General features: G+C 45.9%; 1 protein-coding gene across 1 annotated transcript in view; it reads left to right on the top strand.

The window, feature by feature from the left end:
- The first annotated feature begins 3,379 nt into the window (after nucleotides 1–3,379).
- GOLGA5 (golgin A5) overlaps nucleotides 3,380–16,361 on the top strand; it is a 33,189-nt gene continuing 20,207 nt past the window's right edge. The window contains exons 1-6 of the mRNA XM_034768686.1: nucleotides 3,380–3,672; nucleotides 4,904–5,518; nucleotides 7,714–7,935; nucleotides 9,057–9,276; nucleotides 10,275–10,398; nucleotides 13,466–13,669. Coding sequence (XP_034624577.1) covers nucleotides 4,954–5,518; nucleotides 7,714–7,935; nucleotides 9,057–9,276; nucleotides 10,275–10,398; nucleotides 13,466–13,669 — 1,335 coding nt within the window. The 5' untranslated portion in view covers nucleotides 3,380–3,672; nucleotides 4,904–4,953. The remainder of the gene's footprint in view (nucleotides 3,673–4,903; nucleotides 5,519–7,713; nucleotides 7,936–9,056; nucleotides 9,277–10,274; nucleotides 10,399–13,465; nucleotides 13,670–16,361) is intronic.

Raw genomic sequence — 16,361 nt, 5'->3', positions numbered from 1 at the left:
AAAAGCAACAAGAATGATTAAAGGTCTTGAGAACATGACCTATGAAGGAAGGCTGAAAGAATTGGGTTTGTTTAGTTTGTAAAAGAGAAGACTGAGAGGGGACATGATAGCAGTTTTCAGGTATTTAAAAGGGTGTCATAAGGAGGAGGGAGAAAACTTGTTCACCTTAGCCTCTAAGGTTAGAACAAGAAGTAATGGGTTCAAATTGCAGCAAGGGAGGTCTAGGTTGGACATTAGGAAAAAGTTCCTAACTGTCAGGGTGGTTAAACACTGGAATAAATTGCCTAGGGAGGTTGTGGAATCTCCATCTCTGGAGATATTTAAGAGTAGGTTAGATAAATGTCTATCAGGGATGGTCTAGACAATATTTGGTCCTGCCATGCGGGCAGGGGACTGGACTCGATGACCTCTCGAGGTCCCTTCCAGTCCTAGAATCTATGAATCTATGTATTGTACAGCTAGTGCAGGTAGCAATGCCTATAGATAAGTATCGGGGCATCCTTTCCATTATAAGACCCTTGTTGCCATTGCTTATAATTTTACCAAATTTAAACAGTTTAGTTCAGGAATTTTCCATGACAGGTGTTTGCCTAAGGCTGCTGTTGCTTTTTAGCAAAGTTTCAGCTGTAACAGTGTGTCTGTTTCAGAGACCAAGGTTAAGGGAATATGTTTTGCCCATGTTCATTTTTTGCTCTCAACCATTTTGTTGAGATGCTCAGAGCCTGCTTGAAATGTGGAAACAGTGGAATCTGGTTGAAAGGCCTTATAATGTTCATTGCAGGTGGTAGGGTTGCCTGGTGTCCAATTTTCGATCGGAATGCCTGGTCGAAAAGGGACCCTGGCGGCTCTGGTTGGCACCGCTGACCAGGCCATTAAAAGTCCAGTTGGCGGTGCAGCAGGGGCCCGGGGCTAAGTTAGGCTCCCTATCTGCCCTGGCTCCGCGTGGCTCCCAGATGTGGCTGTCATGTCCCAGCATCGGCTAGGCCCTAGGGGGGCCAGGCAGACTCCGCATGCTGCCCCCGTCCCCACCGCCGGCTCCACAGCTCCCATTGGCTGGAAACCATGACCAATTGGATCTGCGGGGGGCGGCGCCTGCGGACGTGAAGGCAGCACGCACAGTGCAGAGCCGCCTGGCCGTCCATGCACCTAGAGGCTGCAGAGACCTGATGGCTGCTTCCTCAGAGCCGTGGTAAGCGCCGCCCAGACCCCGCACTCTCCCACACCCCAGCCCCCTGCCCCAGCCCAGAGTCCCCTCTTGCACCCCAAACCGCTCATCCCTGGCCCCACACCAGAGCCCACACCCCCAGCTGGAGCCCTCACCCCCTCCCACACCCCAACCCCAACCCCAACCCCAACCCCCTGCCCCAGTGTATGATTGTGTGATTAGAAAGTTGGCAACCCTAACAGGTGGACTACACTAAAGTACAAGTAATAGATGGCTAAATATGGGGGGAAGTAATTTGTGTCCTTTTCAAAGAAGGGGGCTGGGGAGGAAATGTATTTTGGGAACTGCTGCGGTAGCAGAAGAGCATGTACTGGCAATGGGAATGAAGGATGGTCCCATGGTTAGATAGCAACCTAAGATTTAGGAAACACAAGTTCAATTCTCTGCTCTTCCAAGTGTCCTGTACGACCTTGGGCAAAATACTTAGCCTCTTGGTGCCTGTTCCCCACATGGGCAGAGATGGGGGGAGCATTGGAGGGCATTGCCCCCCACTACCCAAACTGGATATGATGCAGAGATGATGCATGAAGGGGGAGCACCTTGATTTCTCCCTTCTATTTGGCCCTGATTCCTCCCCACAGAGGAATGTTTGCAGGGGCAAGCGGTGACATGTGGCTAGGTCAGTTTCCCCACCTGGGCTGTGTAAGGGGAGGTGCAGGAGAGCACCTCCTGATACTTCACAGCACAGCGCAGCTGGGGAAACTGACTTGGACACACAGAGCACCTGGTGTTGCTGCTTCCCCCCAACTCCCTAGGGGGGCACAGAGGAATGTTCAGGGGATGAGGGGGCGAGCAACAATGCCAGGCGCTCTGTGTGTCCAGGTTTGTTTCCCCACATGGGCTGCCTAAAGGGAGGGCAGAAGAGCAGCTCCTGACCCTCTCCCTCACAGCAGAGCTCTAGCTTGGGCTCATTTCAGTTTTACCAGCCTATAAAATAAGAGACTTGCCCCGGAAACACAGGCATCTAGACATGGGGGCCACATTCTAATCACCGCTGGTAACATGTAGCAAGTGAACATAAGCTCTGACCAAGTTTCTGTGCAGTGTACAACATTGACTGTGTCAAGCCCAGGTGAGTGGCAGAGTGAACAGGGAAGGTTAAATGTGAGTGGAATGTGCTTAGGCAGATGAGCAAAGGGGACAGGCTTTAGCGATGGATTTGTTCAATGTATGCATTGCATATTTATGTATCTCTAAAACCTGGGAGACATGTTTCAGTTACATGAAAGTGCTGGGTTCTGTTTAATCAAGAATTTGTTTTTACGCTAATGTTGATTTTTAAGTGGTAGCTGGTAAACATGGAAAATAATTAAGTTACAACAAAAAAAAAGAAGGGTGATTAAATAATGGACGTAAACTGTACTTGTGATTTCAAGTACACTGTAATTTAAGTACCACAACAATTGGTAAATCCAAAAATTAGACCTATGCCTATTATTACCGTCACCTAGAAGTCAAATTACACCTATGGTTCTCCATCTGTACAACTGGGGCTACAGGGCCTGCCCTGCCTCTCAGGAACAGCCTGGGGAGAACCAGGGGGAAGATTGGGAAGTGCGCAGGTGCTGAGGAGGTGGGACCCCTGGCAGTACCCCAGATAAGCTGTTCCCACTGGATGGAGGGGGGGAGGAATGTGAGGTGGGGCGAGCATGAAGCTGCTCTGGTTGAGCAGCTGTAGCTATAACCCCCTGGCTGGAAGTTTGCAACTCCAGGACAAAGCAGGGGCCAGAAGCAGGTTTCGAGCCCGGCCCGGACAGCTGGGGTGGCTCGTTTCTGTGTGAGCTCACAGCGCCCTCTAGAGGCTGCTCCCTGCTCCGCTTCATGCCTCGCGGCTGTGAGGCGGAACAAGAAGGGAGGGGGACTGGCGGAGGGGTTGTTGGCGTTAGACCCGTTGCCCTCAAACGGGTGGGAGGGGCCTGTGCGAGAGCCGAGGGCGGGGTCACGCGGAGGCAGATCAGGGATGAGGGGCCGCGGGGGAAAAGTTGCAGTGCGCAGGCCTCGCAGCGCGACCCCAGGCGGCGCGAGACACTGTGGCTGACAAAGTGTGCAGCGCCGCTCTAACTCCGCCCCCCCGCCAGGAAAGCTACGGGGCCTCTTGCTCACTCCCTGCCCCTCCTCTCTGGGACTGGTGGGAGCTCGTGGCAAGGGGCGTGGCCTTGCTCCCTCCCTGCCCCTCCTCTCCCGGCGGTGGGGGACGTGGCCTCGCTCCGAGGTTCTGTCCCTCACGGGGCTGATTCTGGGCGCGCCTGCGCATCCGGCGGCCTGGCCGGTGGTGCGCTGGGTCCCTGCGTCCACCCGCCTGGTGGCCACGTCTCCCGGAAGATGGAGCTGAGCTGCCGTGTCAGGCCTGCGGCCTCTATGTAGCCGGTGCGGTCTCCGCCGCCGATTTATCCCCCACATCCCTCGCCCGGGCGCTCCCGGGGAGGCAGGGCGGGCGCCGGGACAAGGTGAGGCCGGGGCTGAGCTGGGGCCTAATAGCGCGGGAGAGGCGGGCGGAGGGGTTTTGGGGGCGGAGGGGGACGGGAAGGGCTTGGTGGGTGGGGGTTAAGGGCGATTCCTCATTCTGAGCCGCCTGCTCCCTCCCCCCGTCTTGCGCTGCCGCTGCCGACCCTTCTGTCCCCGGCCCCGTCACTGGTGTCCGCACGGCTGGCGCCAGTGTCTCCTCCAGGGTCCAGGCAGGGCTGTGGGCTCGTCTGGGGCCCGGCTCCCCCGAACACAGGCACAGTGTGTCATCGCTGGCAGCCTACGGGGCGCTCAGGACTGGCAAAGGTATATGGGTGCCTATCCCCAGCTGACCTTCTCGCCTTTAAACGTCTGGCCCTTAGTGCCCATATGGGCCCTTCCCTCCAACATAGTTAAACGGGTCCACACTGTCCACAAGATTAGGAGTTGCACCTCTTGTAAAGCAAAATATTTATGTTGGGGGAGGAGTTCCTGAAAGTGCCTCTGGAGAGGTCTGTATGTCAAAGGTCAAAGAAACTTTTTTCTACTATACACCTGTGGTTATCAGCATTACTTCCTATTTCCCTCTCCATCCCAATTTGTTTTCCTTTAATCTGCTGCAAGCAGACCATCATTTTATGATTATAGGGGTTGCCACAGCTGCTATCAGGTGTTGATGCCCTGAATGACTATGCTGGTTTAGTAGCTAAAACTCATTCCTCTACAGTAGGGGTAGTTATTTGAATGGACCCCAAAATCTTTTTATTTACTTATTATTGGGTGGTTAAACACTGGAATAAATTGTAGGGAAGTTGTGGAATCTCCATCTCTGGAGATATTTAAGAGTAGGTTAGATAAATGTCTATCAGGGATGGTCTAGAGTAGACAGTATTTGGTCCTGCCATGAAAGCAGGGGACTGGACTCGATGACCTCTCGAGGTCCTTTCTAGTCCTAGACTCTATGAATTATAATTATTTAATTATTTTCTCTGGAGTCTGGACCTTAACTATACATTGACTAAGAAATTTGGACCCTGACAAAAAATAATTGATTACCCCTGCTGTACATTTTCCTGTAAGAACATCTGATTTGGAGTCCTTCCAGTAATATGGCATGTTAATGGATGAAACAAGGACAAAACTATTAACATAACCATAGTTTACAACAAAGATAAACCAGATGCCTCAGTTCATCAACATATATTTGAACTGTAACCATTTTGTATCTTTTTGCAGCTCACGCTTTTGGAGTTCAATTCTGTAGATTTTGTCAATAGACATCCATTATGTCTTGGTTTGCTGATCTTGCTGGAAAGGCAGAGGACCTTCTCAACAGAGTCGATCAAGGAGCTGCATCAGCTTTGAGCAAAAAAGATGGTACAGGGAACGTAATATATGATGATACGGATTTGGAGTCTGCCAGGGAATATCCTGAACTGCGCCAGCAAACCGGAGAATTGAAATATCAGACATCATCTAAAGCAACCTATATCTCCTCCGCAGCTGAAAATATTAAACACCAGAAAGCTACAATCCTAGCTGGAACTGCAAATGTCAAAGCCACATCCAAGATGTCTTCAGAGGCCTCTTCTCCAGCAGAAAGTGTTTCCACACCCAGACCTTCTTCCCAGTTTGTGAGAAGGAAAAAGTCTGAACCTGATGATGAGCTTTTGTTTGATTTTCTCAATAGTTCTGAGAAAGGAACTAATGGACGGATGGACCCTAACAAGGAGAAGAGCAAGACAGTTGTTCTTCAGAATCACTCTCGGACTTCAAGCATTAGTTCTGTGCCTACAAGTACACAAAATGTAAAAACTACTGAAGACAGTTCCATCAGGAGTCGAAGCCATGGTAGCTAACTAGAACTATATATTGAACATAGGTATATTTAAAACCATGTTATGTGAAGGGAAACAAATTTACTGACAGTAAATGAAATAGATTCTAATATGAGGGAAAGGTGTTATAGAGTAACAATAACATGGTTGGGAGTCAAGAACCTCTTAATTCTAACCCCAGCACTTCTATTGATTCACTGGGTGGCCTTGGAATAACCTTACCTATTTCCCTCCATTTCTCCATATGTAAAATGGGTATAATAGATGCACTGCCTCACGAGAGTACTTAGTTGATAGCAGTACAGTTCATTGAATATTTAAAGTACTGTAAGTGCATGTATTAGTATTATTAAATCAAATCTATTCTGTTCACTTATTGTATTTGGTAAAAAGACTTAGAAACTATAATAAGGGGAGAGCTAATTCTCAAAATTTTGAGATGTTTCTAGTTAAGAGTTCTTATAACTCTTTAATGATTAATCACAGCTAATTCAAGACGTATTAACTGTAGATTCATGTCACATGGTACCCTGATTATAGGTCACATTATAAGCCAATCATTGGTCTTTTTAGTTAAGTATGTCTCTTAGTGCACCTGACATAAAAGAGAGTCCATAACTTTTGTGGGAGCTAGTTGTAAAATGGAGATAGGTTGTTTGTGCATTTTATAATTATTGACAAAAATAAATGTATTGTCACACAGTGTCTGGTTATGTGAAGACTGTATAAACTAAAAGGAAGGGAATGGCACTTAGAACATTTTAACTCTAGGGCAGGGGATTCAAGAAGTATTGAACAAATCTTGCTTGGATTTATGGTGCTGTTTTCCTGGTGTGTCAGTATTCAGAATTAATGGCCCACCCCATCTCCCTAGGGCATTGTGTGATATGGACTGTTGAAGGTGGAGCAGGCTTGTTGGTGAGCACAAGGTGAAGTAAAGAGTATGAGGACAGTTTAAAACACTGGATTCAAATGGACACCCTTGCTTTGTATTGACTTCAGTCTGCATTCACTGGTTTTCATCCGGTTATCCATGGTGGATACACTGAATCTGAAGTAAAATTAACATGGGCGGAACAGCTGTTTCTTTACTCTCCCTGCATGTCATACTGTTTCATATTGACACCAATGCAAGGCTTTAAAGATAAGGCCCTATAATATATGCTCATTGGCATCAAGAATGTTCTATAAGACTTCAGTAACCCCCTATTAGGAATCCAGATCCCGGGTGTGTGTTTTCTGGTGACTTTGTCAGAGCACTGTCAGCTGTTAGTTTAGAGTGTTCTTTCTATCAGCATCCATTCTATAAAAGAGAATTGCTACTTAGTTCCCATAATTCAGGGAATTTATATGCAGTTAGGATTTCTAGATACACGAAAATTACAAGGAACTTTTGAATAGTATTACAAAACCTCTTATGGAAGTATGATATGAGGCAAGAATAAAGGAAATATTCCACAGCCTACTATAGTGCTTCAAATCATTGTAATTTCCAGTGTTTCTATAGTAAACATTTCTTTACTAAAAGTGGCTCCCCCAAAAATAGATTGATTAAATACTTTGAGGCCAAGTGGTTAGTAAAGAAGTTGGTGAGGAGATGGGTATAATTGAAGTAACCTTAATAGACTATCTTATATAAAGTGAATACACTACACCCATCTGTGTTTGGATTAGATTTTTGAGGCTTGCTGTTGGCAATATAATTCATAAGAATGAAATTTGAATGGCTTATACATGACATCAGAACTCCAAGATGAAAAATTTTACTTTGGAAATATGTACAAGTGTGTGTATCTTTAGAATATTAAGTCCTAACAGCCAGCCAGTGTGAACTTGGATATTTATATTAAAAATAACACACCTCTTGCTGACTGTATGTACAGTGTATTCTATAACTCTCTGAAGTTTTCTGCAGCATCGTCATGAAAATGTTAACATTTTCCCACCCGATATGACTTTTTGTTATAACCAATTGCTAAACGTTATGCCATCTGTGGCTGTTCTCGCTACACTGTACAAATCATCTGCATTATACTATGTAACTAGAATATGGTACTATGTAGGTCTATTTATTGTGAGTAGCTATTCAGTGATCCACTTTAATGGTGAAATGTCTACTTTATATATATATATATGGATCATTGTATGGCTACTCACAGTAAATAGACCAACAAACATACTTGATTTAACTCAGATTTCTTTGTACAGAAACTCCTGACGGCTCTGATTCTGGATTGGATACACAAGTGGATGTTACCAAAGATTCATCACTAAATACAGCAACTAATCCCAGCCTTTCAGCTAATGATGATTGCAAATCGCACGAACTGTCTAATCTTCGCCTAGAGAATCAACTGCTTCGGAATGAGGTTCAGTCTTTAAATCAAGAAATGGCTTCATTAATTCAGAGATCCAAAGAAACACAGGAAGGTAGTCTAGTTTGGAAGCTTATATTTCAAAATATTAACTGGTTTTGAGATTCTAGTAAAATAGAAACTAGTACTGCCTCTCCATCAGTGACTTGTGTTCAGATTCAAGTACTCCTAGTTAAATCTATAGATGTGGTTTGTTAAGCATAGTGATTCCTGACCATCTAAACGAGTACTAAGCTGGAGAGAATGAAAAGTATCTTTGAGCTATCCGCCTTAAGCTCATTAGCTCCTAATGAATTTAAGACAAAGATGTTTTCATATGGTGGGTAACATGGCCTTCACTGAAACCATCTGGAACAAAAAAAAATTTACTTGCGATAGTTGGGAGGAGTAGTCGTTCAACAACGACGACAACAAAATAATGAGTGGTGATTAAAGGGACACAATCAAGTTAATTAGTCCCAAAATTTAAATTGTGTAAAAACAAGGTTTAGGAAAGGCTACTGCTATTAGAAATGTTTACACATTTTAAAAAAATGTCTGACTTTTTTTTTTTTTTTTTAAAGGGAATAACAATCCCCTGCAATATTTGAAACCCAAACATTACGGCATGTATTATGCAAATATATGATGCCCAGAAAGTGACAGTCTAGAAAATAACAATAAAAAAGTCAAATTGACTAGTCTATATGTTCCTTGCCTAAGCTAATTGAAATGCAAAATCTAGTAAAAAGCCAATTAAATTTGTAATATTGTTTAACTAATCAAAGTGGATAATACCACAGGTTAGGGAAATCTTTTTTTAAAACAGTAGTGCATATGAATTTTAACCTAATAATTTTGAGTAAAGGTTAAAACTAATATGGTGTTCAGTTTAAAAACAAACAAACAGTACAATCTCAAAGATGTCATCTTAACACTGACTCTAGTAGTTGTGCCTTTTTAAGTTTTTTATTTTGTGCTTCAACAGCTTGAATTAAGAGAATCTGCTCTAGTGTTTGAGTCAGCTCTCACTTTTTTCAATGTTATATAAACTGAACTGGTTGCACTTAATTTTTTCTTGTATGGATTGTGACACAGGCGGCATTCTAACCATGTGGCATCTAATACTATTTATTTTTTCTTGAGGCAGCAGATTTTATTGTATATATGCATATATATCCTTTCTCTTTTTTGTAGAATTAAAGAATGCCAGAACAAGGGTAGAAAAATGGAATGTTGACCATTCAAAGAGTGATAGGGTGGTTCGAGAACTTCAAGCTCAGGTTGATGATCTTACAGAAGCTGTTTCTGCCAAGGATTCCCAACTGGCCGTGCTGAAAGTGCGGTTGCAAGAAGCTGATCAGCTACTGAGTACTCGGACAGAAGCCCTGGAAGCATTACAGAGTGAAAAATCACGGTACTTTAAAACCCATTCCAAATAATAGTAATAGGTTGGAAAATTCAAGCTATAAAGATTGGTGTTAACAATTGTCATTTTGACTACTGAAATCACTTTCCTATACAAACGTTCCCCAGTTTACGCAAATCTGACTTACGCAAACCCACACTTACGGAAAAAGTTCCGTAAGCGGGGTGGTTTTTTTTTTTTGCATAATTGTCGGATAGACGCCCCCTACTTACGTAAAATTCGACTTATGCAAGGCGTTCCGGAATGGAATGCTTGCATAAGTCGGGGAGTGTATGTATATCTAGATTTGAGAATTTTAGTTAGAAAAAATGTAAATATTATTTAAGGCTTGATTCAGATATCCTTATACTTAACATAAGCGTGCCATTGACTTCAGTGGGAACAGGTCAGAGTCCTAAATAAGATTAATTGCCACTTGCTTGTGTCAGTGTCTGTTTGTGACTGAATTGATATAATTGTTCAAATGCATTTTATATAAACCATTTGTGTAATTCTAATATTTGAGAGAGAAGTCTGAAATTTGAGATCTCACATTGATAAAGACTATATTTGGCCAAAAGGGCAAATAAAATGTTTGTCTACAAGTGTAAGAACTTTCCTGTTTGTGTCCACATTGGGTGTTCAGTAGTCAGTTGAATACTTGCTCCTTTATTTTAAAAAAAAAAAAAATCAAACCTTACAGTAAAATTCTTCAAGTTAGAAGTAGAAATTAGGCAACAGAATATGTGGGGTGCTCTTACTTTTAGATGAGCTGTAGGTTTTATTCTTATTATTCTACCTGTGTTCTGAACTAGTGTTTAAGAAAATATATTTGTAAAATTTTTTCTGCATTAGAAAAGAAAAACATAGCAAAGTGAAAACCAGGCAAACCATTTAATTAGCACTGTCTGACATAAGAGAGTTTGAAAAAATCACCTTATTGTTTCTACCTTGAAAGCATAGTATATATGCTTACTTTTCAATGACATTCTGTAATACTCTTTTAGAATAATACAAGACCACAGCGAAGGGAGCAGCCTGCAGAATCAAGCCCTTCAAACTGTGCAGGAGAGGCTACATGATGCAGACTCCGCATTGAAGCGAGAACAAGAAAGTTACAAGCAGATGCAGGTTAGATGTGAAAACGGAGGTGGAGTGTCAGATTCTGCTTTTGGGTTCCTGAAATCCAAGATGCTAAGTGCCCTCAACTCCCATTGACTTTGCCTGGAGTTAAGGGTTCTGAGTACTTAGCAGGATCTGGTCTCTGATGAAGTAGGTGTCCATTGTACACTAATTTATTTAGCTTTTTTAAATTTTTATTTTCCAGATTCAGTGGTGAAACAGTCCAGAAACTATTGACCACTTTTATTGTAGTTCTGTTTTTACCAGACTTTGTTAGTGTTTAAACATAAAACTCCTCTTTAAATACATTTGTGAACTCATGTTGCTACTAGATTACTGAACTAGTTTTAATCTTGTTTACTTTCCATAGTTTATACTTTTTGCTTATTACTTAACTGCACTTAATTTGGACAATGAAATCCATCGATGCATTTTTTTTCTGATTCTCCCAAATTAGTATGCTTTTTGGGTGTTCACTCTACAACAACAAGATGTTAAAACCTGCTGTGGCCAGGGGAGAGGCACCCCAATCCGGCCCAGCCACGGTCGGGGAAGAGGGCCTGTCCTGCGGCCCCAACCCCAGAGCTCCTGTGGCGGGAAGAAACACTCTTCCCCGAGACCTGCCTGGGGAGAGGTGCCCATCCTGCGGCCCCAGCCCCGGAGCTGCCACAATGGGGAGAGGCACCTCTTCTTCTTCCTTCCCCTTCCCTCCCCGCCCCCTGCCCAGGTGCTGTTGCAGAGAGACAGAGCTGTGGGGGGTCCTCTTTCCCTGCCATAGCCTGGAGCAGCCTGCACCCTAAACCCCCCATCCCCGGCCCCCCCCCCGCGCCCCCGCCCCCCCCCGGCGCCCCTTCCCCCCCCCCCCCCCGCACTCCAACCATCAGCCCCAGCTCAGAGCCTGCAACTCCTGTCGGAGCCCACACTCCAAACCCCTCAGCCCCACCCCCGTCACATGAATTTTGTTATGTGCTTTACTTCTGAGGGCATTCTGTGCCAAAAAAATTAAAAATTCTGCACACAATATTTTAAATTTCTGCAAATTTTATTCTTCAAATAAATCTGAGGCNACACTCCAAACCCCTCAGCCCCACCCCCGTCACATGAATTTTGTTATGTGCTTTACTTCTGAGGGCATTCTGTGCCAAAAAAATTAAAAATTCTGCACACAATATTTTAAATTTCTGCAAATTTTATTCTTCAAATAAATCTGAGGCTCCAGCATGGCATTGGGGAGCATAGGCGCTGATTCCATGGAAGCTCCGGGGCTGGAGCACCCATGGGGAAAAATGAGTGGGTGCTCTGCACCCACCAGCAGCCAAGCTCCCCACCTCGCCTCCTCTGCGTCCCCGCTCCTCCACCTACCTCCCAGTGCTTGCTGCCGCCAAACAGCTATGCTATAGCAAGCCCCAGGAGGGTGGGGGAGGAGTGGGAACATGGCGCACTCAGGGGAAGAGGCGGGGCTGGGGCGGGGAAGGAGTTGAATAGGGGCGGAGTTGGGACGGGGACTTTGGGGAAGGGGTTGGAATGGGGATGGGAGGGGGCGGGGCAGGGGTGGAGTCAGGGCGGGCGGGAGGGCGGTCAAGCACCCACTGGCACCATTAGAGGTCGGTGCCTATGTTGGGGAGCACAGGCCACTGGCTGCACAGAGGTGGGATATCACTGTGCAGCTCCCCCCCGGGACACAGACTCAATGATGAGGCTGCACCCAACCCTGACACAGTGCAAGGACAGGGCCTGCCCCAGAAACACCCCAGGGCCCTGCCCATCCATGCCAGATGCACCAGACAGGTGTGGGCAGGCGGGCTCAGCATTGCAGGATCCAAGTGTGGAGGGGCGTAGTGTGGAGGGATCCAGATGTGGGTTGAGAGGGTTTGGTGTGGGGCAATCTGGGTGTGGGCAGTTCAGTGGGGGATCTGGATGCGGGGGGATTTGGATGCACAGGGGCTTGTTGGGGGGTTCTGGGTGCAATGGTAGTGGGACTCTGCAGGGGGGTCCAGATGGTTGGGTCTCAGTGGGGGGCGGGTTAGGTTTGGCGAGGAAAGGACTCGACAGGGGGTCTTGGTGTGGGGGGCTCATTGGGGGAGGTCTAGATGCTGGGGGAGTGGGGCTCAGTGGGGCGGGGATCCAGATGCAGCTGGTTGGTTCTTGGTAGGGTGAGGATCCATGTGCAGGTGGCTCATCAGGATGGTCTAGGTGCAGGGGGAGTGGGGCTCGTTGGGGGGGTGAGTTCTGGGTGCCGGGGGGTGTGAGGCTTCGCGGGAGGGTCTGGGTATAGATGCATGGGGGTTGGACGGATGTGGGAGCAGCTCCCTATACAATGATTTTCCCCCCCTGCAACTGAGGCGTAATGGGTGCAGGAAGTGCGGCGGGGAAGGAGGGGAGAGTTTTAAGAGCTTCCTACATCCAGGGAGAAATCTGGGTGTGGGTCTGACGTGGCCCCGGATGCTGTGCAGGGGAAGAGGAAGTCCCATCTTCCCCAGCCCAGCCAGAACTAGCAGCTGTGCCTAGTGCAGGGTAGGAGCCACCAGCTAGGTCTTCCCTAGTCCCGCCTCCTGCCCCACAGTGATTTACTTCTCTGCTGGCTGCCCTGGGCACCCGAAACATACTGCTGGGATGACGGCCCTTGTGGCTTCCCTTTGCTTTCCCATCAGAAAGTCAGTCATTTTTCTGCAGGGAAGCAAAGAAATCTGCGGGGGACATAAATTCTGCACGTGGCGCAGAATTCCCCGGGGAGTAAAAATTAGAGGGAACATTGGTCTAAATCCCAAGTGGACTGTGTCTTTTCAAGAGGCGATTTGCTCATTTTGTCAGTCATATGGCTTAAATAATAGGATGAATTTTCTTTACTCAGTAAAGAAAATATCTGTTGTTTAATGAATTAGATCTGGCTGTTTTCTAGGATTTAGCACTCCATTGAATTTAGTGTGAGTTTTGTCTGAATAAAAAGTACTGAAGAAGATTTTAACCTGGAGGGAGTGAATGTCTTGTTTCTTATATAGTCAGCGTTGAAACCTCTTTTTTGCTAACTGAAAGTTGGGATTGTATTAATTGTTTAAACTTTTTTTGCCACTAATAGAATGAGTTTGCTGCTCGCCTTAGTAAAATGGAAGTTGAGCGGCAGAACTTGGCAGAAGCAGTTACTGCAGCAGAACGAAAATATGTGGATGAGAAGAGGAGAGTGGAGGAGCTTCAGCAGCAAGTCAAAGTAACTAAAAACAACTTGGAGTCTGTTAAACAGGAATTGGTGGACTACAAACAAAAAGCTACTCGCATACTCCAGGTAAGAATGCAACTCCCTTCTGACTATAAATAACTGAGAAGAAATCCAGGTTAATGCAAAAACATTGACACGTGATTTTAAAATGGAATGGAGCAATGAATCATTGGAATGGGTCATCATGTTTAATTTTGTTCCATTTATGTTTTCTACATCTGATCAGTGATATATTTGCCTTTGGACTCTTTATATTAACAGTGTATTATAATGGTGCAATAGATCTTAAAATACAGGATGATAGAATTACATTTAATAGAATCCCATGCCGCTAAAGACTGAGTTAGATAATTGACATGCAAATTAAAATCCTGATCCTGCAATAGAATCATAGAAGATTAGGGTTGGAAGAGACCTCAGGAGGTCATCTAGTCCAACCCCTGCTCAAAGCAGGACCAACACCAACTAAATCATCCCAGCCAGGGCTTCATCAAGCCAGACCTTAAAAACCTCTAAGGATGGAGATTCCACCACCTCCCTTGGTAACTCATTCCAGTGCTTCACCACCCTCCTAGTGAAATAGTTTTTCCTAATATCCAATCTAGACCTCCCCCACTGCAACTTGAGACCGTTATTCCTTGTTCTGTCATCTGGTACCATTGAGGACAGCCTAGTCCATCCTCTTTGGAACCCCCCCTTCAGGTAGTTGAAGGCTGCTATCAAATCCCCCCTCGCTCTTCTCTTCTGCAGACTAAGGGTACGTCCAGACTACCCGCCGGATCGGCGGGTAGCGATCGATCTATCGAGGATCGATATATCGCGTCTCCTCTAGACGCAATATATCAATCCCCGAACGTGCTCCCGTCGACTCCGGAACTCCACCAGGGTGAGCGGCGGTAGTGGAGTCGACGGGGGAGCCGCGGCTGTCGATCCCGCGCCGTGAGGACGGGAGGTAAGTCGAAATAAGATATGTGGACTTCAGCTACACAATTCCATAGCTGAAGTTGCGTATCTTACATGGACACCCCTCCTCCCCAGTGTAGACCAGCCCTAAATAAGCCAAGTCCCCCTCAGCCTCTCTTTGTAAAACATGTGCCCGAGCCCCCTAATAATTTTCGTTGCCCTCTGCTGGACTCTCTCCAATTTGTCCACATCCTTTCTGTAGTGGGGTGTCCAAAACTGGATGCAGTACTCCAGATGTGGCCTCACCAGTGCCGAATAGAGGGGAATAATCACTTCCCTTGATCTGCTGGCAATGCTCCTACTAATGCAGCCCAATATGCCGTTGGCCTTCTTGGCAACAAGGGCGCACTGCTGACTCATAGCCAGCTTCTCGTCCACTGTAATCCCTAGGTCCTTTTCTTCAGAACTGCCGCTTAGCCAGTTGGTCCCCAGCTTGTAGCAGTGCATGGGATTCTTCCGTCCTAAGTGCAGGACTCTGCACTTGTCCTTGTTGAACCTCATCAGATTTCTTTTGGCCCAATCCTCCAATTTGTCTAGGTCACTCTGGACCCTATTCCTACTCTCCAGTGTATCTACCTCTCCCCGCAGCTTAGTGTCATCTGCAAACTTGCTGAGAGTGCAATCCATCCGATCATCCAGATCATTAAAAAGATGTTGAACAAAACCGGACCCAGGACCAACCCCTGGGGCACTCTGCTTGATACCGGCTGCCAACTAGACATCGAGCCATTGATCACTACCTGTTGAGCCCGATGATCTAACCAGCTTTCTATCCACCTTATAGTCCATTCATCCAATCCATGCTTTTTTAACTTGCTGGCAAGAATACTGTGGGAGACCATATCAAAGGCTTTGCTAAAGTCAAGATATATCACATCCACCACTTTCCCCATATCTTCCCCATATCTGCAGACCCAGTTATCTCATCATAGAAAGCAATCAGGTTGGTCAGGCATGACTTGCCCTGGATGAGTCCATATTGACTGTTCCTGATCACCTTACTCTCCTTCAAGTGCTTCAAAATGGATTCCTTGAGGACCTGTTCCATGATTTTTCCGGGGACTGAGGTGAAGCTGACCAGTCTCTAGCTCCCCGGCTTCTCCTTCTTCCCTTTTTAAAAGATGGGCACTATATTTCTTGTTTTTTTGTTTTTTTCCCAATCGTCTGGGACCACCCCCAATCGCCACGAGTTTTCAAAGATAACGACCAATGGCTCTGCAATCACATCAGCCGACTCCCTCAGCACCCTTGGATGCATTGCATCTGGCCCCATGTACTTGTGCATGTCCAGCTTTTCTAAATAGTCGTTACCCTGTTCTTTCACCATTGAGGGCTGCTCACCTCCTCCCCATACCGTACTGCCCAGTGCAGCAGTCTGGGAGCTGACCTTGTCTGTAAAGACAGAGGCAAAAAAAGCATTGAGTACTTCAGCTTTTTCCACATCATCTGTCACTAGGTTGCCTCCTCCATTCAGTAAGGGTCCCACACTTTCCCTGTCCACTTTCTTGTTGCTAACATACCTGTAGAAACCTTTCTTGTTACCTTTCACATCCCTTGCTAGCTGCAGCTCCAATTGTGCGTTGGCCTTCCTGATTACACCCTTGCATGCTCAAGCAATATTTTTATACTCCTCCCTAGTCATCTGTCCAAGTTTCCACTTCTTGTAAGCTTCCTTTTTGTGTTTAAGCTCACCGAAGATTTCTCTGTTAAGCCAAGCTGGTCACCTGCCATACCTGCTATTCTTTCTGCACCATCAGGATGGTTTGTTCCTGCGCCCTCAATAAGGCTTCTTTAA

The sequence above is a fragment of the Trachemys scripta genome, chromosome 4 (assembly GCF_013100865.1).
Source record: "Trachemys scripta elegans isolate TJP31775 chromosome 4, CAS_Tse_1.0, whole genome shotgun sequence".
In the NCBI taxonomy this organism is placed as follows: domain Eukaryota; kingdom Metazoa; phylum Chordata; order Testudines; family Emydidae; genus Trachemys; species Trachemys scripta.
The sequence above is the reverse complement of the archived record's forward strand: the minus strand, read 5'-3'. Positions and strand labels throughout refer to the sequence as shown.